Raw genomic sequence first — 24,467 nt, forward strand, 5'->3', positions numbered from 1 at the left:
GCATCTGAAAATGATTTGACTGGCTTACACTGAATTGAATTGTAATTGGCCTGAGCTGGACTGTATCTTTGATGCGCCTTGAGATGACATTTATTGGGATTTGGTGCTTTTTAATGAAGAATAAAGAATCTGTCTGTTAAAACATCACAATCATTCAAACATTTAGTCGGGTGCAGGTTTTCTAAAAAGTAATCTGAGGCAACTAGTTGCAGTTATCTTTCATGTAAAATACCGTAAAAATTGATTCATATAAGCTGCCAACACGAAGCATCCAGGACGTCCTAATTAAAGCAGTTGTGTGCATCAATATAAAGCCAGTCAGATGTAGCTGCTGTTTAGTGAGCAGTGAGGGAGGAAGGCTGAGGCCTCTGTTCTCCAGGTTAGAGCATTAGAAGTGTGTTGTGTTGCAGAAACATACGGCTACTATACAGCCTAATCAGTGTAGTTGCAGTCAGGGGCGTGGCTACGGGTTGGCTGGGGGGGGGGCACTGCCCCCCCAGGAACAAATCCTGAGAAATGCCCTGTCCATCCAAAGAAAACTGGCCAGAAAAAAGGCCACGATTTATTATCTCTGTTTGTGTCTTATATTGATAGAAATGCAGTTGGTGATTTTAAAAAAAGCATATATCTGCAGAGTTTATAGCTTTATTTTTTTTTTGTTATCGTGTTTCCCCCCCTCCCGCCTCCGTAACCTTAACCCCTTGCTGCTGAAAAAAAAAAGGCAATTTTCACATTTTTGGATGTTTTTGTTGTATATAATGATCTGAAATGTAGACTTAATGAAGGTAATAAAAATCTGGAGTTGGCTGGATGTCTTGCCCCAAGTATCTACTTGAATTTAAACCCTCAAAAAAAAAAAAAAACTTCATAAAAAAATTCCACAGTTAACAAAATTGACGGTCATGATTTATGCTAGTGTGACCATATTTTTACTACCGAATTGAATTATTACAATTATTATTATTATTACTATTATTATTATTATTATTATTATTATGCTTGAAGTTGTAGTAGTGGTTTTCCACCGATTTTTTTTTTTTCAGGTATTGTTTTCTGCCCCCCCAGATGAGCTAACTGCCCTCCCACACATGCCGTTCTGGTCAATCCTCTGGTTGCAGTTTGTGCCTCACAGTCCTTTAACTGTTTATAATATCAACCTGAAATGAATACACAACTGTGATATTTTAGAAAATAACATTTTAATCAGATGCATTCAGCAGTACAATAAATCAGTTGAACTGAGGCCAGCAATCGTACTTTAAAGCCATTAAAGAAACAGAAAGACGACAGCTTTCTTACGGAGACATTCCTCCCTGGATGTTTCATTAAACACTGAACCCATTAAACGAGTGCTGTTGTCCCCGCTCAGCAGAGGCTTTTCCTTCCCGATCATCTTCTAGAGGTACACTTATAAAAACAGGTTGAAAAGTACATCATTAAAACAAAAACATGTGGTTTGTATAAAGCTGGTGGTTAGTGGGGATTTTGTATAGATGGATGCTGTGTGGTGATCAATCAATAGTGAATTCGAAAGGATAGTCCTGAGTGGGCGCCGAGTCAAAGATGATGCTGTCAAACGGGTTCTCTGTGGACCAGCTGTCCACAGGAAACCACGAGTCGTACCAGGAGGTGGTTCTGTCGGGTTCCGGTGGCGCTGTGGTGGTGGTTGCTGTTGTGGTTGTAGTAGCAGGGGTAGTGGTTCTGAGTCTGGCCTGTAACCTCTGCTGGCGCAGCCTCCGTAAACGCATGAGCCGCAGCCTCCTGAGGCGCTCTGCGTTCTGAGAGTTGGCGTGAGTTTCCACCCCCACAGCCAGGCTGGGGGCTGCCACGGTGCTGGCCGGAGTCGTTTTCACTGCGTTGGATCTGGTGACGAGTCGAATGGGCCTGTTGCCATTGAGCGCCATGATTCGTTTGATCCGGTCCCAGTTGGATTTGGCTAAGAGGAAGCTGCAGGAAGTGGCTCCAGAGTCGTAGCCCACCATACAGAGCCGCGTCTGGGAGGTGTAGCCGTCAGCTTTGGCCGTCACCTTGTACTCACCGGGATTCAGCAGCCGCCAGTAATCACCACCCACCGCTGAAATAAAATGTTTGGGTTAGGGTCTGACCAGGAAAAATCTGTATCAGAGAACTACTTGGGTGTACAGTATCTTTCCATCATACCAGTTTTGACATCATGCCGTATTCCCTCTACAGATATGGTGGCATTCGGCAGCGGATTCCCCTCCACATCTCTCACCACACCCTTTATTCCTCGATGCACCTGCAGAGAGAACACCGTAAATCTCAAAGCAGGCTGAATGTAATCTGATAAAAAAGCTGCTGGAGTTTTAACTCGGACTAAAAGATCTGAACACATCACAGCACTTTTAAAATCTTTACTCTGGCTTCCAGTCAGTCACAGAATAGATTTTAAAAGCCTGCTGATGGTTTACAAATCCCAGAACGGTTTAGGCCCAAAATACATCTGTGATATGTTCAGAGAATATAAAGCCAGCAGAGCTCTTAGATCCAAGGACTCAGGTCAGCTGGTCCAGTCCAGAGTCCAGACTAAACATGGAGAAGCAGCATTTAGCTGTAATGCTGCAAACAAGTGGAACAAACTGCCAGTGGAGATTAAACTTTCACCAAATGGAGACATTTTTAAATCCAGGTTAAAAACATTTCTGTTCTCATGTGTCTATGCATGAAATATCTTTTGACTTATCTAGACTGTTGCTTGTTTTTAAATTCATTTAAATGATTTTATTTGTTTCTCTTTATATTCTTTTATGTATTTTAATGCTTCTTACACTCCCTGCTGCAATACTTTTATTTTTTTGTGAAGCACTTTGAACTGTTTGTACATGAAATGTGCTATACAAATAAATTTGATTTGATTTTGATTTGAAAAACAAATAGCGTCATTTAGATAATCCTGATGAAAAGCGCTGCAATCAGTTTTCTCTTCAGCGAGAACTGAAGCAATCGATTATCAGATCAATGATCCGCATGTGTTTTAGAACCATTCATTTGAACCTTTCATTTTTCTCATTTTTGCTTTTGTCCTATAAAGTTTTGCATGTGCTATATATTAATGTTTGCTCAGCATTTCTTTAGGCTTAAAGACCAAAATCTAAAAGAAAAACATCATCTATAATCAGATACTACACATTGTGGCTTTGATTGATTAATTCAACAGCAAAACATTGAAATGCTGCTTAGAAAGGTCAGATACAGTAACAGATCCCTAAAGAAAAACGTAATCTTTAAAGGTAACAAAATTTATCAGTCTTACATTTTTGGCTGCCTGTGGACTAAACTGTCGTTACGTTGACATGGAAGGAAACTTTGAATTGGTCTTCATTTCTAACAAACCATCAAATTTACACATTCTGTGCAATAAAGATTTATTTCACAAAACTGCTGTCGTCACGTAATTATTGGGGAGTAAAAAGCTTGTTGTTTGAAGCTGAAATGTGGCCGAGAGGAGCGGAAACCTATCCGTCCAGCACTCACTTGTTCAATGAAGGACAGCAGAGCCTCGCGGTTGTTTTCCCACTCAAGAGGAAGCTCACTCTCGTGGGGAAACTTGTCACAGCCCAAGAAGATGGAGAGCTCGAAGCAGCTGGTGTGCAGGTAGCTGAAGTCGTTCATACCTGCGGAAGAGAAGAGAAACACCAGTTTGGATTCAGTCAAGTGTTTTCTATCTAATGTAGATCAATTTGATTGAGAAAACATGAATCTGACATCTAGTCTGGTGATATTTTAGCTTTTTACAGCATCTACAGTAGCACAAAAAGTAGTCCGATTTTCTGAATTCATGGCAGCGTTTGATCAGTCCCACCCCATCTTGATTTCTTTGGTAAAAGTAGAGACTGAATTCCTGGAAAAGCAAAGTGAATATGACCTTCCTCTTGTCTGTTTTTAAGCTTCACTCAAATCTTCATGAATTCAAACTTGGTTCAAAACCTCCTATGACCTCTAAGGAGGAGATAGAAGTTGGCTAATTTAGCTATGATGAGATGTACTAGAACTAAGAAGAAGTCCGACAACACCACCCTGGGAATTACACCCAGGGAAATGTTCTACTATCTGAATATCCTATAAGGCACCCAGGTTCGCTCACCCAAGCAGGAGACGAGAATCCATTCCCCAATAAAAATATTTATTTATACACAAAAAGTAATGTAAAAATATGAGCATTAAAAATACAGTCCTTGGTGTGGATAAGGCCTTACTTACTGCCCACCACTGGCTTCCAGCTGGCTCTGTTGGTGATACCCTGGCCTCCAGTGACGTCATCACCATGGCAGGACCCTCGGTAGGTCTCTGTCATGGTCAGATGGCTGTGGGCGTATGACATGGCCAACCAGCGAAACATGGCGTCGTCGGGAGTCTCCCTCAGAGCTCCTTCATTCTGTCGCTGAATGCGAGCCCAGGTCTCCTCGTTCATTTCGGCATTAACTCTCCAGCGACGGCTGTCAGTTAACTTAAACAAAACAAGGGGAGTGCAGAGTTATCATGAGTGTCCAACTGATTGTTGTGACATTCGTTTGGTTCTTTTTTGTTCAGCATCCTCACAGAAATTGGTGGGCGCTGCATGTCAAACGGATACGCCACCAGTTTCTCCCCTCCTTGCAAATTAGCTCCGAGCACGAATGGATTACGCTCCATCCAGGAAATGATGGCCTTCGTCTCAACTGCAAGCTAAATAAGAGAGAAATGCTTAATAGTCAATGTATTTGAAGTGAAAAAATGCACCTTTATGCCTGTAAATGAACTCACAGAACCATTGAGGAAGTTTTCTGGGAGGGGGATGTGATGATTAGGCACTACACGGGGCACCCAGCCTCTGTCCTCGGCTCCCCACAAGATGCTGTTGAGATCTGGGAAATTCTGGAAGATGTCGTAACCTTCTTCAGTCCAATGGCCCAGAGCCCAGTTTCCCATCTCCGAGCCCTGTGGGGTAGGAAGGACCGTGTAAGAGAGCCGTGCAGCTTTTAGAATTTAGAAATGAGCTATTTCCAGAAGCTTTTTGGGATAAATTGGAGTCTTTAAAGTGGAGATATTTGCTTTTCATTCCTTTTTGAACAATTTATTCTGGAACTGAAAAGGTTGTTGATAGAAATGTCCGAGGTGCTTGAGTCTGGGGGGACAAAGAAGCCAAGTATTCTACATGCAGTGATGAAGGATTGTTCGCACAGTTATGTGGTGAACCCTACTCAGTGTTAGTCAGTATTTAGAAGGTTAATGCCAGCAAACTCAAGCACAGTCTAAAGGCCCATTTATGCCCTACGGAAGGGGTCCCCAACCTTTTCAGCACCAAGGACCGGTTTGGTTCTGCAATTTGTTCCTGCGGCCCGGTCGGGGGGGAGGGGGGGGGGGGGGGGGGATACTTTTTTTTTTTTTTTTTTTTGTACTTTACATTCAACAGACATTACATTTAGCAGATGCTTTTACAAATTAGGATATGATGACAGACAGTCATCATTGAAAAAAATAAACGTGCACAATCGGCCTCCTATAATGCAATCTATGCAGTTTCCAAGTATAGAATCTAGCAAGTGAAATGAAAGAATTCCCGATTTCCATGTATTTAAAAAAAAAAAAAAAAATGTTTTTTTTTTTTTTTTTTTCCCCCAATCTCACGGCCCGTTTTGGAATGTCTCGCGGACCGGTACCGGTCCGCGACCCGGTGGTTGGGGACCCCTGCCCTACGGAACCGGACGAAATTCGTCTGTCCGGTCCATACGTTGCTCCCGGAGCTTCTGTTTATGCCTCCGTCCGTATTGCGCACGTCCGTAAGAAATCCTCTAGAGGGCGGTATATATTGAGTCATTGTCGGCCGCGGGTTTGAGAAACATGGCGTCAATTGAGGAAGTTGCAGTCATACAAATGTATATACCCCCTGACCATCTCACAAATTCTCTCCTCCATTACCTGGCATTTTTAAATCTTAAATTTTTTTAATCTCCTACTCTTCGTTCTTCTTCTTCCTCCATAACTTCCGGAGCCAACACGCTCCTGACTCTCTACTGCCCCCACAAATTCCTCTGGTATTGCTCTGTTTCGCCCGGAGCTCACCGGATTGCTAAACTCTTGACCTACGGACATACTGACGGATGAAACGCCCCCCGGAACCGGGTGAAAGCGTCCGTTTCCGTAGTTAACGTAGGGCATAAATGGGCCTATACGCGTGCCAGAGACCAGTCTCATTTTGCATTTAGCTCGTTTCAGAGCTTCGAGAGTTTTGTGTAAGAGGAAGTTTTAATTGAAACTGGGTAGAGGGAGGAGCAGATTGCAGTTTGATAGACGGTTTTTCCTAGATTGTACGTTCTAGAGGCCACTAAAACTTTTCATATTTGTGTCAAAACTTTTAATTAATTGGTTGCAATGGGGGTGTGAAGAGTATTTCAAGCAACATGTAAAAAAATGTTCCAGAAAAAGATCCCCTACCCCGCCTTTAATATCTCAAAGGCATATTCAGTTTTTCAAAAAAAAAAAAAAAAAAAAAAAAATCCGTTTTTCGACCGGAGATTATCTGAAGTACTTCTGAGTGGTCTGTTGACCGTGATCAGACGGCTTAGTTTGAGTAATGAGCACAGCTGCCACCAAGACAAACCTAGGCTAATTCAGATAATTAGGCTATGCATCCAAAATGTCCAATATTGTTCACTTATGCTTCCTACATACATCCCAATGTGTTTTTTATAGTTTTGGATTCAAAAACTGAAAATAAAACAGAAAAACTCAGAAATAGATCTTTGAGTTCAATCTGTTTCCTCTGACATGTTCAACGTTTCCGTTTCATCTCGTACCATCTCGAAAGCCAGCTCGTAAGCATCTGGGTTCAGCGACGGCACCAAGTGGATCCTCACTCCGTCCACCAGGCGGCGCACTCTCGGGTTGTCATCTTTGTACTCTTTGCACAGAAACTGCATCAGCAGCAGGAGAAGCTCTCGACCCAGAGCCTCATTACCATGAAGACCAGCTGTGTAACGAAATTCAGGTTCACCTGGAAACATAATATTGGCGCACACGAGAAGTTTTCACTGGAATTCCATGTCAGGGAGTAAGATCCTCAGAGTATTTAGGCATGCACATTTGGATCTCGTTATAAAGCTAAATATGTGCAAATTCTAGAACACCGTCTCAGCTGACAAAGTTCAAATCCCCACCTGTCTCGTGCTCCCCCGGGTTATCAGAGATCTCCATGGCGTACATCTTTAGGCCTTGTGAACTTTTACCAATGTTGTAGATCCTCGTGATGTTGGGACACTCCTCATTTATCACCTTCATCATCTGGAAAGTGCAGATAGCAGAATAAATGACATCTGGGGTTTTGTTATTGGTAGAATCATGCTTATGAGCTTTGACGGTCTTCATTTTTAGGTGAAAATCAGACCTGTCTCATGTCCTTATAGTTGTGGTGTCTGAAGTCCAGGTCATCAGAAGGGTTGACTTCATTCTCACTGTGGTAGCTGCCTGAAAGAAGCAACACAAAGTAAAAAGTAGAAAAGTCAAGCACGAGCACCTGAAAATGTGCACTGCATTGATGATTGTACTTAATTACTTTCCACTTCTGCAGACTCTACTTTCTGCTGTTAGATATCAGATGAAGATGTTAATGTACATTTGGTTTATCTGCTGCTTGGATAATGGTGGAAACTGTTTGGAAGTTATCCTGCACTGCAGTTATGTAACACTTCTTTTGCACTGAGGTTGTGAGGTTCAGATTGCGAAATAGACTCTTGTAGCCTCCACTGTTGGGTGAAACCACTCTGAGTCCAAGTTTGGCAAACAGCACTGTTTTCTGTTCCAGTGGAAGGTGACATATTGCTCCCTGGAATGAGAAAGTTGTCACTCATAAGGTCATGAAACCCTTTTACAAAAGCCTCTTAGTCTTCTGAGCTTGTGAATAATTGGTGTTTAAAAGCTATGAATAGGGCTGGATTTTCAGCTGGGCAAGTTTGTTTGAAACCTGGATCTCCAGAGACTCCTGAACTCCAGGGCTGCCCCCTTATTGTCATCTACAATCATTTTTGATTTACAGCAATTTTGTTAAGAAAATATTGAAGAAATAAGTTTAAGACTACCAGCCAAGATGATCCTCTGCTCCACAGAGACGTGAACATAATAAGATAATCAAATTTAATTAAAAAATCCCCTTCAATGCTTCCTCCCACTGTCCAAAAACATGCATGTTAGGTTAATTGGTGTCTCTAAAAATTGTCCTTAGGAGTCAGTGTGAGCGTGTGTGGTTGTTTGTCTGGTTTGTCTCTGTGTGGCCCTGTGATGGACTGGCGGCCTGTCCAGGGTGTACCCTGCGTCTCGCCCAATGACCGCTGGGATAGGCTCCAGCCCCCCCTGCGACCCGACCGACAGATTCAGAGGGTATGGAAAATGGATGGATGGATGGAAGTCCCTTCAATACTACCTGATGCTTAAGTTAACAGAAAGAAATGTCTTATTTCAACTGAGAAATAGCCAAAATCCCAAAAGATGTTGAGTTTACAATAATAGAAAGTTGGTAGAACTAGCAAATATTCATATTAGGAGATGATAGAGGAGAATTTCAACCAAAACAAACCTGACTGATAGATTATGGCAGACTGTAGACTGACCAACAGTCTAAAGGCTCTGAAACATCTAATCTCTGAGTTCATCATTTCAGAGATTGTGGCAGGGTGTGGCATTACGTTAGCTCAGGCGTATGAGATTTTTCTCATTTGGTTTGTGGTGCTCGGATGACATTTTCTGTGGTACTGACTGGGTAGTTGGCAGGCCAGGACCTCAGCTCTCAGACACAGGCTGCCGTTCCAGCTCTGAGGCAGGATGCGGACGTAACGCGCCACTACTGGTGCAGCAAACTGACTCATCACCGGAGTGTCCTTATCCACGTTCCCGTAGAACAGCTACAGGAGAGGGAATGTGCTGTTATTCATCAAAGCCAAACCCCGACTGTAATTCATTTAGTTCTGCTTGCACTCACCCATTCAGCGTAGCCATCGTGCAGCACAGTCCAGTCACGGCTGTCGTTACTGAAGGCCACAAAGTAGGACGCCACAAAATCCTCACTGGAACGTAAACAGCAGTTATCAGACAACACTCACTGACTTCAATGAGAGGACATTACCACCAGGATGAATTATTAGGACTTTAAAAGACAATTTAGCAAGAGGCCACAATCCTGAAAAAGCACCAGTGGGAGTCTCCAGTTCTGCAGGTGATCTGTTCATACAGGTGCTGCCAGCTAATTTCAGTAATGACCAAAGAAATTAAACCGAATGAAATCTTTAATATTGCCTTTTGAAAGAGAAAGGCCAGTGAAGCAGCAGCTGTAAAAATCCCTCCCCTGTTAGGCACGGCCTCATCCCTGCCTCTCCTGTAAATGCCTGGTGACCTACTTTTTTAATGTCACAACAGGGTTCACATCGGGCATACGCTGCAAATCTGGGACTTGAAAATAGGACTAGTGTTGATTGCTCAGTGAAGTTTTCGGACTTACTGTTGCTCGGAGTTTTTCCCCTGAGTGATGACGCCGGAGAACTCCACCTCTCGCCGGGCATCAACCTGAAACCAGTGCTCTTTCTCTTCGGGCTCAGCACACCACGCACCGCCGTACAAATCGTCCTCTTTAGCAGAGCTCTGCACACAGATGTTTGCATCCATAACTGGAAACAGGTAACTGTTTTCTTTGGCTTAAGTAGCCACAGTGTGTTTGTCTCATCTTCAAGCATCTGAAGTGTCTCTGTTTAAGTTTAACTTAGTGAAGCTGTCTCATTCACTGTACCACACAGGAGTGTTTTTAGGGTTATGGTCACTTTTGTTTTCAAAGGGCTCATCTTTTTTTTCTCATTTCCGTGGCTCTAGTGTGACTAACACATGTTTAGATACTTTGTTTCTAGACTATACCTGCATGTTAAGGCGTCCCCTCTGAGCGGCGAAGCCATGATGAGACTGAGAGGAAGCCAGCAGCTGGTCATCTTCAACCCGGTGAGACTCCAAGCCCAAGGGAGGACAGTCTGAGGAGAAGCCAAACACACACAAACAGGATCTGTTTGCCAAATGTCCTGGAATCACCCTGAGAGAGAGACGCTGAAAGAGGCTGCAGTGGTTTAACTATGTGCTAAGTCTTTCAAAGTTACACAAACAAACTTACTTTTTGGTTCAGCTGGCACTGACATCTGCTTCAGTCTTTCCTTTTCCTCTTCCTCCCACTTCTTCCTCAGCCGCTCAGCTTTCAGATGATAACGAGAAAACAATGTGTGTCAGATAATGTTTTCAGGTGGACCTTCCCCTGCAGGTCAGCCGCCGCCACACAAAATGCTTCCATATGTGTTTGTGTTGACCGAGCGCTTTTGCACTCATGCATTTCTTATGTTTCTTATGCAAGAATCTGAATCAATTTGTACCCTTTGAAAATGGATTCCACAGAAGTTTCACACTGAGGATAAAATGTTGCCTGAGACTTAGTTCTCAGATTTATCTTTTCAGCCCCCCCCCCCTCGGCCTCTTCATATTAACATCACACATCTGGTCTCTTGATCTGTATAACGTTTCACAACCAGACAGTAGTAACTGGAATTCTTTCTCTTCCTCCCATCTGCGTCTCCCATTTCTGATTTACTCCCTGCATTAACAACACAATAAATTTGGTTCATTCCACACATTTTTTCCCCCGTAAATTTAGAGTAAAAGTCTTGTAGTACTTTGCCTGCTTGCTATGGTTCTCAGATGTGAGCCCAGTCGCTTCAGGTCAGGTCTGTGAGCATCATTCATGTGTGGAAGAGTATGACATCAATATGCACTCTGTGGTGGAGGCAGAGAAATGGTGAACCTTGGCTCTGGACGCTGGATGTTACTTCGATAAGTAGACATTTTTGCAGATGAAAACAACCACTTTCAGCAGGATAATACACCCCGGTGCATTTTTCAGTTATTGTTTAAAAAACTGTCTGAAACTTCAAGGGGTTGACTGAACCTCCAAATCCCTTATATTCCTGTTCAAGCATTTGTTGGATACATGAAGACCTAACATTGCACCTAAACTTAAAGAACCTGCTATCGTTTTGGTGCCAGATACCACTGGACATCATCGAGTGTTTTTTTTTGACAAGAGAGTAACAGCTTGAGCTCTCCATTACAAGCACTGTTTAGGACAGTGTATCCAAAATCCTGGTCCTCAAGGAACAGCGTCCTGCATGTTTTCCATGTTTCCCTGCTCTGTTTCCCTCTGTTTCAAATGAATGGTTCTTCATCAGCGTTCTGCAGAGCTTAAAGAGCTGAAGAACTCACCCATTTATTTGAAGGAGCAGGAAAACGTACAGGGCAGTGTGCCTTGAAGACCAGGGTTGGGAAACACTGGTTTAGGGCATGTCAACATAAAAAAAACTAAAATCTTAGTTCCCAGTAAGAGATTGAAATGGGAGTCAATGACCAGCTTAGTCTCACCAAAAAACGTGTTATAAGTGCATTATATTCCCCATGTCCAAAAAGCTGAAATGTCACAATCCATTGTAAGAACTTGTTTATAGAGACTACAATGCCTCGCTGGGCATCATCTATGTCACGTGACCATATCAATGACCAATGAGTGCTTTTTTCTTTGTTCCTCCCATAATTTCCAGAAAAGTAAAGTAAAAACCTTTTTCTGCCTTTTCCTTCCGCGCTCTCTCTTCCTCTTCTTGCTGTTTCTTAGCTGCCACTGTGTTCAGAAAGTCAGACAGAGAACGTAATTCATCTCATGCTACGATCAAGACCTGAAACACACGTGATCAAAAGTGCTTGTTCAGATGCTGATAGGAAACAGACGTACAGTCGGCGTAGTCGTATTCTTCATACCAAGGACCAAGATATGGGACGGTGGGGATTTCCTCTGACAAAGAAACATACATATGATTATGTAGTCAACTTCTTCATTCCATTATGACTCATCAACCAGGCACAAAGGCATAGTTACACATGTACACAAGCACAAAAAATAAAGTAAGTGGTCTGGGACCCTTTTCCTTAAAATTCAGTTAAGTAAAATAATTCTTATTTTAAAAACATTGCTTTTTTTATATTGAAATTAAACCAGGATTAATCTCGAGGCTTTATTCAAATGAGTTATTTTCCTGTAGTCAAATGTACTCTTGTATGTATTTATACCTGTGTCGTTGGTCTCCTAACATAATGCAATATTGTTGGAACATAGTCAAATGAATATTTGTGCTACTGAGTTGTCAGATTACAGTAAACACACTCAAAATTCAAACCGTTTAAACCCTTTTTGCAACCATTCAAAACATTTTCAACTTTATTGATTCCATTTGCACAAAATTATCTGAAAGGTATAAATTTACTAAAGATTGTAGATGTGGAAAAAAATTTTAAAGATTGAGGATGGTGGTCATGGGAGCAAATAACTAATAGTGTCCATCAAAATGATGATGGTGTACTAGAAAGAATGTGTGGTTATTGACTAAACCTAACCAGGAAGTGACAAAAGTACTTTAGTAATGTGTTGTGCTATTCACAACACGTTACATTATATGAATCAAGGAGTAGTGGCCATCTTGCCCTTGAATCAGGGCTTTTGGGGTAATTTAGATATCACTAGAAGACCACTACTCCATGAATATGAAAAGGGGAACCTTTCCTCTTCAAAACTGAGAAAGCAAAGCCAAAGAAATGAATTCAGCATAACTCAGCATTGTTTATGGACTCAGATATTTGATCTTCCCTGCTGTATACAATGACATAAAAATGAAAGACTGAAATAATCCCTTCACATTGTAACAGAGCAGCACCTGGTATGTACATGATGACCTCAGTTGTTGTGACTTCATTTCGGTTGTCAGGATATCCATTAGGTAGCCTTTCTGTGAAGAACATGATGTGGTTATCACAGAAATGCCATTGATTTTATTCTAAAAATCTCTCAGAATAAACAAGATAAACTGGTTATTTTTATTAGAACTGACACGAGATCAGGCCATACCCACATACAGGTCTATGTCTGATACACACACCTCACAGTGTTACATGCGGACCCATGAGGAGCATCCAACAGAATGAATGAAACATGAATGGTTGTTGGATGCTGTTTCCACTTGAGGCCCTTAATCTTAATTGCTTTGCACCTGGAGTTGCTACAAAACATTTTTACTGACTGAGAATAGAATTTGTTTACCCAATGACCATTTGAAGACTCCAAAAGTTGTTTGTGGAGAGCCGCCTGGACAGTTTCATTTAAAAAAATGACACTGTAGAGCTCACATAATTCATATTTTCATCAACTCTAAGGCAGTGATTTACCCCAACAGTAAAACTGTGGCTGTGTAAAGTTGAGGGTTTTTAACACTTTGATAAGTAACGTGAGAACAGTTTCTTTCTTAAAAAGTTGAATTCATCCATTTAGTTGATGTGTATCAGGAGCCACATATATTTTAACCTTCATATGTCTGAATGGCAGGGTGAAAGAGTTTATACCCTTTGTTGTTTATCCATTGAAGGCATTGAAATAATAAACCTGTTTTATGGGGAACAGCCGTGTTTTGCTTCCTCTGAGGGTGCATGTTTTTCCCGACATGCAACCCTCCAATTTCAAAGCCCTCACAATCCACTGAAACCTCAGAGCTTTGTTATAAAAGGCTTCATGAAAGCTAAGGCTTTGAATAAGAAGATTAAAACCTAAGTCATGCAGACTGAAAACCCAACACTGACCAGAGAAAAAGGATGCAGTCCCGTGCTTTCAGATGAGAGGCTGTGGCGACAGCGCCTTAAAGTTTCAAACCACAGAAGGCCAACAGGCACTAACTCTAAAACACCTCTGTCTTCAATCAAGTCTTGCTCTCAAATGTTAAACTTCTCTCATTTAAAAACGAAGTCAACACATTTTTCCACAGCTCATTATGGTGTCATTAGTGGAGTTTGCTCCCCCTAAAACGTATGATTTTGGTCCCTCCAGAAATAATTAAGCGATTTTTCCAATCATCTCTCAACAAGCCCTCTTCCATCCAACCCTTCTGCCCAAATCTGATCGTCAACTTTAAAAAGACCCCAATGGTCAATAGCACCAGCATGAAAACGTCTATCATGTTTCAGATGATGGGATGTATTTATAGCGCAATAAACTTCTTTTCAGCACTGGTTTAATCTCCAGTTGTTTCATTTAATCAGCTGACTTTGTATTTGGTTGTTGACTTTTTCCTTTTTGGATACACTGATAGTTGAGACTGATCTAAAACATTTAATCTATGAAAATTGTCTTTCTTGCAAACTATACCTTCCAAGATTACTTTTGATAAAGATTGATTTACTCAGGCTATTTTTTCTGCTAGCATGTATGGCTGCAACATCATCTTATAGTTCAACATTACAGCAGTTCAGTCTCCAATGAGTCTTACCCAGGCCTGGCTCAACAGGCTCCTTTGGGGTCGCAGGTTGAATCACTGTAAAGATCAAGATGAAGGGTTAAAAATGCTGAAATCTTTCCATCCCATGAAACCCAGTATGGGCAGAGACAGACTGTAATGGTGCCATTTCCAAAAGGATGGGAACGTTGTACCTCTTATTTCCCTCCCAGTGAAAACCATGAATGTAAAGTGTACTTACTTGTGTCCAAGGCCAGCTCAATAAGCAGTTTCTCTTCCTCCTCTTCCAGAGAAGGACGTCGGATATCTGGCCGCACTGTGGTTGTCATTTTCGGTTTCTTTGTGGGTTTGGGTGCCTTTGGCTTCTTTGTAGGTTTTGGTTGTTTAGGTTTCTTGGTGGGTTTCGGGGCTTTTGGCTTCTTGGTTGGCTTTGGAGCTTTCTGTTTCTTTGCTTTGGCTTCTTTCTCCGCTGCCTTCTTTGCCCTGGCTTCAGAGAGATGAAACATTCAGTTAACCCTGATAAAAGAGACACCAAGTGCAATTGTATAGCTTCCTTAAACCTTTTTATTGTGGTGTTTCATGAACTTTAACTGCAGAATGTTTCTCTTTGTTTTTTTATAGTCTGCTTGTCAGCAACCATCAATCTGCACCATAAAACATGTTAAAACTGAAGCTCAGACAGATAATGCGAAGTCAGATGGTTTCACTGGTTCAGAGTACCACTTTAAAAAATGTGGAAAAACACCCACAGCAGCCACAAACTGACACCAAAATGATGATGTAAGTCAGAACTCTCCATGTCTAGAAAATGATCCAACAGCACACTGTCACAAGACGAAGAATCCACCCAGCTTGTTCATTTGTTTGGGCTTGGGACCAAGCCAGATTACTACTCATGGTTGAAATCTTTTCCAGCAACTAATAATCACTGCAGTGAACTGTACTGTTCAGTGTGAATAACAGATAACTTAGACAGAGCTTAACTACGCCTTTTAACCTTGGTTAGGTTCTACAAAGTGCTTTACAGTGTGTTTCTCATTCATTATTTCACAATGTGCTTCTTATTCTACACAGGCATTGCTATTTCTTTCACACACATCAATGAGCACACTTAACTTCTGTAGAGAAATGTAGTTTATTTGCTTTCTGCCTTAGGTGGACACTAAAATAGTTAAGACCGGGCCAACAGCTCTGCAGTGCCTGCAGGCATCTGTAACCTGTGTTGCCCTAACAGGTCATTTATATGGAGGCAAATTTGGCAATTGGGGACACCTATTGGTCAGCATCTACAGTACAGAAAGAGGAATGAATTGCATTGGCATCACTTTTGCCACTCAAATTCTTGAAGGGAAAAATCCAGTTTGAGATATATATATATAGTTTAAATGTTACAGCCATTACAACCTTTTAAGCCTGACGGGACGTCTGTGCTGCATCAATATTTCCAAGATACATGAACAATACATGAGACTTGAACATGTTATTGGGATTAAAGGAACTGCATTAGGCTGGTTTAAGTCATATTTATCTGATAGATTTCAGTTTGTTCTTGTAAATGAAGAATCTTCCTCACACACCAGAGTAAGTCATGGAGTTCCCCAGGGTTCTGTGCTTGGACCGATTCTTTTCACTTTATACATGCTTCCATTAGGTAACATTATTGGACAGCATGGCATAAATTTCCAATGCTATGCTGATGATACTCAGCTGTACTTATCTATGAAACCAGATGAACCCAATAGGTTGGTCAGACTACAAGCATGTCTTAAAGACATAAAGACCTGGATGACTCAGAACTGTCTGCTTCTAAATTCAGACAAAACTGAAGTCGTTATCTTTGGACCTGAGCGCTTCAGGGAGAAACTGCCTAGCTATATAGTTACTCTAGTCTAGATGGTATTAAATGCTGCAGCCAGAGTTCTGATGAGAACTAACAGCAGAGATCATATTTCTCAAACTGCAGTTTTACTTGTGGTTCAGAGTTTCTAAAAGCAGAATGGGAGGCAGAGCCTTCAGTTATCAGGCCCCTCTCTGTGGAACCAGCTGCCAGTTTGGGTTCAGGAAGCAGACACTCTCTCTACCTTTAAGACCAGGCTTAAAACTTTCCTTTCTGATAAATCTTATAGTTAGGGATGGCTCAGGTGACCCTGAAACATCCCATAGTTATGTTGCTTTAGGCCTAAACTGCTGGGGGACCTCCCATGATGCACCTCTCCTCCCTCTGCTCACTTTACTCTCCATGTACATGTGACATTATTGTTGTCATTAACTTGTCTTTCAAATTTAATTGAACTGGATAAACTGAATGAGCTTATATTGTCTCAAAAAGGTTGGGACAGGGGCAACAAAAGGCTGAAAAAAAAAGCTGCAGGAACATGTTACATCTAACTAAGTTAAGTGCCAACAGGTTAGTGTTTTGTATCCATAATTCAAGATTTTAAAGCAGCCCAGATCTCACCTCCTCATCTAAAACATTCAAGAAATAAATCTTCAAAAGAAATCGAACAAAACTGGGAATCAGCTTTGTTGTCAGGTCAGCTTTTTAGGTAAGTCTGCTACATTTTTATTTTGCGTCCACAGCAAATGCCCAACCTTTTACTTGTAAAGATATCAAGGTTAACAGATAGATGTGTGCAATCTCAGAACCTCCAGACTTAAACTGGGCTGATCTGAGGTCCGCTTCGTGTTGCAAAGGTGTTCAGTTCCACCCTCTCAAAAGTCTAATGACAAACTGCTTATAAACAGGGGGAGTAACAAGTAATATTACAGAGAAGAGATCCTAAAAGGCCTCAGGGTGCAGTGTGTTTAATCCAGCTTCATTATATAACCATCATTAGACTCCCACACAGGCACAGGCAGCTGCTTGTTTTCCTCTGGACATGTTTCCTGATGTTCCACTGGTATTTAAACACAACAGTCCCATGCAGCCTACCCATTACTCATTCTCTGAGTATTGAGTTGCCATTTCTTTCCTTACTGTTTGTCACCTGCTGTTGGTTTTTCCAGAAATGTTCAGACATTATGTAAAAATGTAAATACAAACAATTCTGCAATTATTTCCAAATGCTGAAACAGTTCATACACAGCATATAAAATGTTGAAAACTGGGGGATTTTAATCATTTGATAAAAATGCATTCATCTTAAAATCTGGTAATTAAGCGTGACAACCAAAAACATAAATGTTTTTCAAGTTTCCTCAGTCAAGCTGTTTCTGAGCTTCTTTGCTAAACGAGATGTGTGGAGGTGACAGAAGGTCCGAGTTCAGTTGGATACCAGCTGGACAAAGCCTGGCGAACACATCAGGGAGGTCCCAGACTCACTGCACGCCAGCTGGTTCATAACATCCTAACAACTGCCACGTTGTTCCTGGTTGATGTTGTACCCTTGTTACAATAAGAATAAGTTATTGAACATTAATTTGCTGTTAGATTTTAGAAGTTTTTCTTTGAGGAAATGCTCAAATGAATGACAATATATTCTACAGCTCCAGAAATCCTGCATGTTACTTTCATGATAATAACCTGTATTTAAGTGTCTACATCTTTTGGGATGTTATTTGAGTGCACATGTTCCTAATTGTTGATTACAGTGCATTTTAAGACTTATGGTTAAAGTGAAGTTCAGCCTATAGGCTGCTTATAGTTGACGATCAATTGTCATGCAAGCAATTACCATTCATAATGTCCTTTTCTGATCATTGTTATCTATTATGCCGCTACATTTGATGCCTAATAACCATTTAATGCACTGACACCTTATCAAAAGCAGGCGCTCTCTGGCAGTGAAAATTGCAACCGAAAGAACAAATTACATTTGTCTTTAGCTATAGACTTTGTGAACAAAATATGGACAGATGTGATCAAAATACATCTTAGAGCAGTGATGGCAGCTGTTTGACCATATTCTGTGAATGTATAACCATTGATGGTTCCTTAGATCAGAAGTATTGCCTCCTGTGACAGGCTGTGTTGTTTTTACAGTAAACTACCGACTTGAACTGTATCTAAATATAAAAGTACAACTCCAGCTTTAATGAAAAGGTTAGTTTTGGATTGTAATAACTATTGTAACTCCAAATTGTTTAATTTATCCAAGAAATGTTGCCAAAAGTAATAGAAGATGACAAGATGAGGCCTTGATAAAAAAAAGGCAACAATTAATATCCACACTTCAAGTTCTCCTGAGCAAAGCATCCACCGACAAGCTGTCAGTGTAAATGTACAGCTGATGAAGATTTTGCATGCTCAGTAGAGCCTTCGCTGCACAAAGAAGAAGAATTTGAGAGATGAAATTTGTTTTTCTTAGCTGTGGTCTTTTATGTAAGTCGAATTAGCCACAAATGAAAAACTCAGCTGCCAAGTCTGTGGTTTTGCTTCCTCAGTGGAAAGTCCGAACATGAATGCTTTTGCATCACTGCTACTGAAAGTTGGCCCTGCTGTTAATCCTCTCTGCTCTTTCATGGAAAATCGTAGTGGAAACATTTCTGCCTTTGCTCGTGCTTTTTGTTTTCCACAGATGGGCCTTCCTCGTGGACTCTCTCGCGACAGAAACTCCTTTTTCTGATCATCGTGCTTCTCAATAACAAGCTCCTAAAACTTTTATAGTTGTGCACACGCAACTCTGATTCCAAGCAGGTCGTGAAAGCAGCGGCTGCTCGATGAGTCTGCCATGAAAATGTCAGGCCACCAGCTGAATCCCTGCAAGCTTCTGATCTGTCATCTCTAAATCACTGAGATTCTTTCACCAAAAGAAATCCTCCAACTCTGGTTTTGGAAAGAAAATCTCCGAGCACATTCAAGGCTGGAGGCAGAGCACTCATTTTTCTTTAACTTCACAGACTAAACGGTTTCCTGCCTCAGAGATTGATTGCAGCCTTTCCTCTCCGTTCCTCCGGTGTGTTTTGGCTGCAAGCAGTGTGTGAGAGCTCAGAGAGCAAAGCAGAGGCCAGGAAAGGTCAAGAAAACCCCAAATCCTTTTTCATTTTTCTCAGACGTTCCTTCTTACCTGCCTCAATTTCCTCAGGGCTTTTTTTCTTCTTTGGTTTTGTCTTCTCCTCTACCGCTCCAACTGGATCGTCTGACATTTCAGCATCTTCTTCGCCTCCTTGTCTTCTGTGTTTGATCAGTGCCCGGGCTTCCCTCACCTGAGTCAGGTGCCTGGAGAGCTGCCTCTCCTCCATGTCTTCGTGAGCACAGACCAAGGCGCAACACAGGGCCACCCCGACCCAGACGACCAGCACCTCGGGCCTCATTTCGACAATGAAAACCCAACAAGGATGAAACAGACCAGATGCACTCCCGGAAAAGCCCCAAATCTGAAACTAGCTGTAAAAATAACTCAACATCTGACCAGCAGATGCAGAGAGGCGACTGTCTGCTGTCTCCAAGATGAAGACATGAAAGGGATGAGTTTGTTAAGGTCTGCAGAGCTTCCTCTTTGCTGTGAGAGTCAGCACGAACAGATGAGGAAAACGTTTTAGAGGTGGAAGTCTCTAAGCAGCCTGCTGGCCCTGCTGGAGTGGAGGAAATGCATCTGTCTTGAGCGGCAGCAACAGTAGAGCAACACACCTCCCACCTTCCTCCTTCTCCTCCTCCCTATACTCTTTAGTCACATCTCTCCCTTATGGCCCTTCACCCCCTTTTTCCCCTCACCCATCTCCGAGCAGATGGGAGGAGCATCTGCCTCAGGACATTCCTGTGAAGGAGGGGGAGAGAAGGGAAGAAAGAAGTTTAGGAAAGGCCTTTTTCAGTTGTTCACAGAACAACAGAAAATCACTGTACTCAAGTTTCTGTTAATTACAGTCAGAAAATGGAACGACTGGGCATACGTTTAAGAGATAAAGTGATTTAAAACAGGCTGAGACTCAGCACTGAACTGATCAAAAAAGCTCTGCTCATCTGCTGACAGAAACATGTAAGAGTGTGAATATATCTCCTGTGAATTATGTTTAGATGCTAAAAAGATTGTAACAAATACGCTCAGAAGGACACTGCTAATTGGTATAAATAAATATCATTAATATATTGAACACATTAAGGCCTATGATGTACCTCATTTTTGTCATATTATACATTTGCTTCTTTCCCCTGTGGTTCTGTACTTGTATGCAACATGCTCTAAAAATGCTATCCATCCTCTATTAAGCTAAATGTCGTATTCCAGCACGCATTGCCTCTGACATCCTTTTAAACTGCAATGAGTGATGACTAATACTTCATGCCGTTTTCACCAGAAGTATGAACTTGGAGATGGGAACGGCCTGACACTCAAGTTGACCGTGTTCCAGATGCAAGTCAGTTGGATTTGCCCACTGACCAGGTTACCTATGATAAGCAATTCAAGCTGATAATAATGCATTACCGTTGAATTCTGTTTATTCAAAACCATGGCAATATGTTCACTGATAGAGGTTGGACATTACCAGGTAAACAACTGATTTAACTGAACACAAACTGACAGAGGTGATAATAAACTCTCTGTTGCTGCAACTCTGTCTGCTTTTTATATGCAGCGATTTGGAGGTTGAGACTGAGGAGGTTCCTTTGATTTCAGGGGTCAGAAATTTGAACTTTTCCTACTTTTAACTTAAAAAACGTGGGCTTCTGTGTTTAAAACGAAGGGGAACTACATAAGCTGTTCTGATTGATTGTTATCACACCTGAAACCTGCTTGTTATGACCAGTTCAGGACAATGAATGATCCTAACAATTCGTCTTTTGCTCACAGCCTGATTAGATGGACTTGCTTAATGTTATGTCTTATTTGTCTTTTTACTTAGTAATTTCATTATTTTTATTAAATTGTGTATTGTTTACCTGTAGTCGTATTGTGTATGTTAATTTCCTAAATTTACTTTATTTTTCTCTTTATTTATCTCTTTATTTCCTTTTTGTTTTATTGCCTTCATCTCTGTTGCAGAAACAAACATGGCTGTAGATGTGCAAAAAATTGATCAAATGTCCAATTTTAATTTCTGGTGCCTGAACAGATGGTACAGAGTCCCCATAAAAAAAGTATAAGAAAGTAATAGAGATACTTCATGAGCATAAGAACATAAATAATAACAGGGTTTTTTTGCAGTATACATGGTACATACATTCCTCTGACACGACAACAGAAAATCTACATGAAAGATGTATTTACATGTATTTAAACCTACAGATCACCAATTTCTATCTAGCTCTTTAAGCTTCTATAAAGAAGCAAGAAGCAACTACTGTCTGATTGCTTATATGCTTGTTGTAAAAGTAGGTTAAGTGAGCGGTGTCCCCACCTCTCTCCACTACATATGCTGACCGTCAGCTCTGCAGCTCGTGCTCCATGGAACTCCTATCTGGATCAGGAGCAACTCTTTCTCCCCCCTGAAGGCTACACTCCAGTAATGATTTCACTTACAGGTGAAGAAACAGTGTAACATACCAGACTTTGATTGTGTTTCACATTTCAGTCACTGATGGGTGGAAATGCGTGACCTCAGTCAGAGGAACTGTTACCAGATGTAAGGACTGAAGTGTTTCTTCCGGGGTGAACAAACTGAGTCATGCCATAAAGTCACCGGAGGGAAATTCTTTTCTGCTGGATCATCTGCAGATGAAAAACAGATTTCTCTTTTACCGACATGAAACACAGAGTTAGAGACAGTTAGAGATGGTGCTGTTGCTGCTCGTACAGTGTACAATCCAACAAGGGGGAAAAAGGAGGGAATAACAAGACGGATTGCACTTTGCACACTGATACTTTGAGCTTGAGATGTTTAACAGATACACTGGAAATATTAACATGGTGATACCTCTTACAGGTTCCTATGATGCATGTCTGAGGCAATGAATGCTGCAGCTTAGTGGCCAAATGTCTCTGCTGCCTCTGGATAATCCAAGAAATGTCAAAGAAAGGGAATAAAATACGTGTCACAGGTGAACCCACAGGTTGATATTTCGTATCAAATAAATGACTTTCATTCCTGTCAATCAGTGGATAAGAATACTTACTGATTCCTGCTAGTACTGATAGAAAACTCAACTGGAACTTGGGAGTAATGATAGTAATAATATCATTTTAAAAACATGCCATAAGGACTCAGATTCAGGAGGATAACGGACCAAAGGGACTGTGATCTGAAACACAAGAGCCAAAAAGGTCAAGAAGTTGCTAACAAAGAACAATATCCAGAGTTGGAGTGGCCCAGCTAGAGTCCAGAACAGAATCTGTGGACGGAGGTAAAGACCAGAGTGATAGCAGGAAATCATCAAACCTCAAAGAGCTTGAGATCATAAAAGTAGATAAAAATCCCCATGGAGAGCTGCAGAGAGCCTGTGAGGGATTCCAGAAATCTTTGATGTGGTGGCAAATAAACAATTTTCCACTGATAACTGTGAAAGCGTGTTAACTTTGAGCATAAAGTCATAAAATCCTTTCATACTTGCTTATGTCATTTACACTCAGAGGAAAGGGTAACTTATCATTTGGCGTGAGTATGAATGATTGTGGCTTAACTTTGTAAACCAAAACTCTGGCACCACCTAACTCGGCACAAACTCTGGTACCGGAACAGCAAAGTGGGAGGTCTGCGCTCCGAGGTCAGAGCTCCTCTTACAGATGCATAACCAGAACACACACACACAAACCAATGTGTGATTACCAAACCATGCAGGGGGAACAGACCGCTGGGATTCAGCTGAGAGATCCCAGCACTGCATTGACCAAAAAACTCTTAAATTAAACGATATATGGGCTGCCATGGGTGTTCAAAGGAGAGACACTGAGGGGAACCATCCACACGTCCATCGTGCTTTATTAATACGAGGGACAGCATACAGATTAAATACATGTGCATCGAAAGTTTAAGCACTGCTGACCAGAACTGTTGTTTGAGTAGAACCCCAGATATTCATCCAGTGTCCTCACAGGTTCTCGGCTTTGGTTCTTTTGACCCATTTTGTAGGGAGCTTTTGGGATTTTAACAGACTTTTGAGGGATTTTTCAGGATTCGGACGAGATGCCATTTATTCTACAACCTGGGGCCACAATCGGACTGAACACAGGATTTAGAAAAATGACTGTTCTATCACATAAATCTGTTTTGTTTTCAATAACTGATTTTCTTAATGGTATGTGCTGTACTTTAGCTTGTGTTTAGCTAGGATTACCATCCAGGTCATGGTAATCCTGAGGGCAGCTGTACTTCTTGGTTCCTGAAGACGCTTCACCTCTCATCTGAAAGGTTTCTGCAGTTCTAAACTAGTGTGTGGGAAGTATCAGCTCGTACGTAGCAGAAAGGCTGTTAAAACCTTGCTGGTCATTGAGGTCGCATGTATGTCACTGAGTCGTTTAGGTCATTCTCTCACCTCTAAAATGTTCACCTAACTGAACAAGATGTTGTGTTCACAGAATCCAACCTGTGGCTGGTTGTGAACTGCTGTTCCCCTGCTTCAACACACCTGATTCAGATCCATGCCTCGTTAGCTGGTTTGTGCAGAATTGAACAATCTTTCGATAAGATTCCCTTTAATCTGATTCTAAAACCTGCAGGACAGCGGGCCCTCGAGGACCGGAGTTTGACATCCCTGTTCTATTTGTTTGTTGTGTTAAAGTGGAAAAACTGGATCTGTAAAAGCCTTTCGAACGAGAAGTGAAACGTCTTAATTTACCCAAATTCTAGCTCCCAGTGTCATGGTTATGCGCTGGTTGGGGTTTGGGGCAGAGGGGCAGAGGTGCTGGCATAGTTCTCTGAAGTCAGTTAGTATTTCTGATGAGAGAAATGTTTCCTGTGAAATGTGACCATCATCTCTCTCTCCTTTGTTTTTGCCGTGACTTCTTTTCATTAAACAGCTTGAGAACAACTGTGATAAAATCTGCATATCTGTGTGCTTTAGAAAGGTTACAGAAACCACCAGTGAGCACTCCTTTTGTTGATTTGATGATCTCCGAGAGACAGAGGATTGTGTCCCGCAGCCAGATCAGTCATGGAAAATATATTTTCATCAGGTTCTGACTCATTTCCCAGCTGTGCAACAAAATCCTCCTTTATCTCAAAGTACCTTCCTCCTCTACTTCCATCTGTTTCTAATTGCTGTCTGATGGAGGTCTCAAACTTTGCACCAGCAACCATTCCGAGGAAAAAATTAAG

At 41.5% G+C, this 24,467-nt stretch overlaps 1 protein-coding gene across 1 annotated transcript; it reads right to left on the reverse strand.

Moving 5' to 3' along the window:
* Positions 1 to 1,177: 1,177 nt before the first annotated feature.
* Positions 1,178 to 19,930, reverse strand: aebp1a (AE binding protein 1a). Its single transcript, XM_075455811.1, has 20 exons — positions 19,346 to 19,930; positions 14,581 to 14,826; positions 14,373 to 14,417; positions 12,774 to 12,845; positions 11,798 to 11,857; positions 11,627 to 11,686; positions 10,142 to 10,219; positions 9,895 to 10,004; positions 9,488 to 9,627; positions 8,972 to 9,056; positions 8,750 to 8,894; positions 7,385 to 7,464; positions 7,158 to 7,281; positions 6,798 to 6,994; positions 4,765 to 4,938; positions 4,561 to 4,686; positions 4,222 to 4,468; positions 3,496 to 3,635; positions 2,161 to 2,260; positions 1,178 to 2,074 (listed from the first exon to the last, which is right to left on the reverse strand). Exons 1-20 carry the CDS (start codon positions 19,590 to 19,592, stop codon positions 1,512 to 1,514), a joined length of 3,039 nt encoding a protein of 1,012 aa, XP_075311926.1. The 5' UTR covers positions 19,593 to 19,930; the 3' UTR covers positions 1,178 to 1,511.
* Positions 19,931 to 24,467: the final 4,537 nt, after the last annotated feature.

This window comes from Odontesthes bonariensis, chromosome 22, assembly GCF_027942865.1.
Source record: "Odontesthes bonariensis isolate fOdoBon6 chromosome 22, fOdoBon6.hap1, whole genome shotgun sequence".
NCBI classification, from domain to species: domain Eukaryota; kingdom Metazoa; phylum Chordata; class Actinopteri; order Atheriniformes; family Atherinopsidae; genus Odontesthes; species Odontesthes bonariensis.

What these genes read in the sequence shown, in the direction of transcription:
- aebp1a (XM_075455811.1), bottom strand. Translation starts at nt 19,592, where the DNA reads ATGAGGCCCGAGGTGCTGGTCGTCTGGGTCGGGGTGGCCCTGTGTTGC. An exon ending in CCCGGGGGAGCACGAGACAG is followed by an intron (nt 6,995 to 7,157) that starts GTGGGGATTTGA and finishes TTATGTTTCCAG; the next exon opens with GTGAACCTGAATTTCGTTAC. An exon ending in TGCTGTCCTTCATTGAACAA is followed by an intron (nt 2,261 to 3,495) that starts GTGAGTGCTGGA and finishes TTCTCTCTGCAG; the next exon opens with GTGCATCGAGGAATAAAGGG.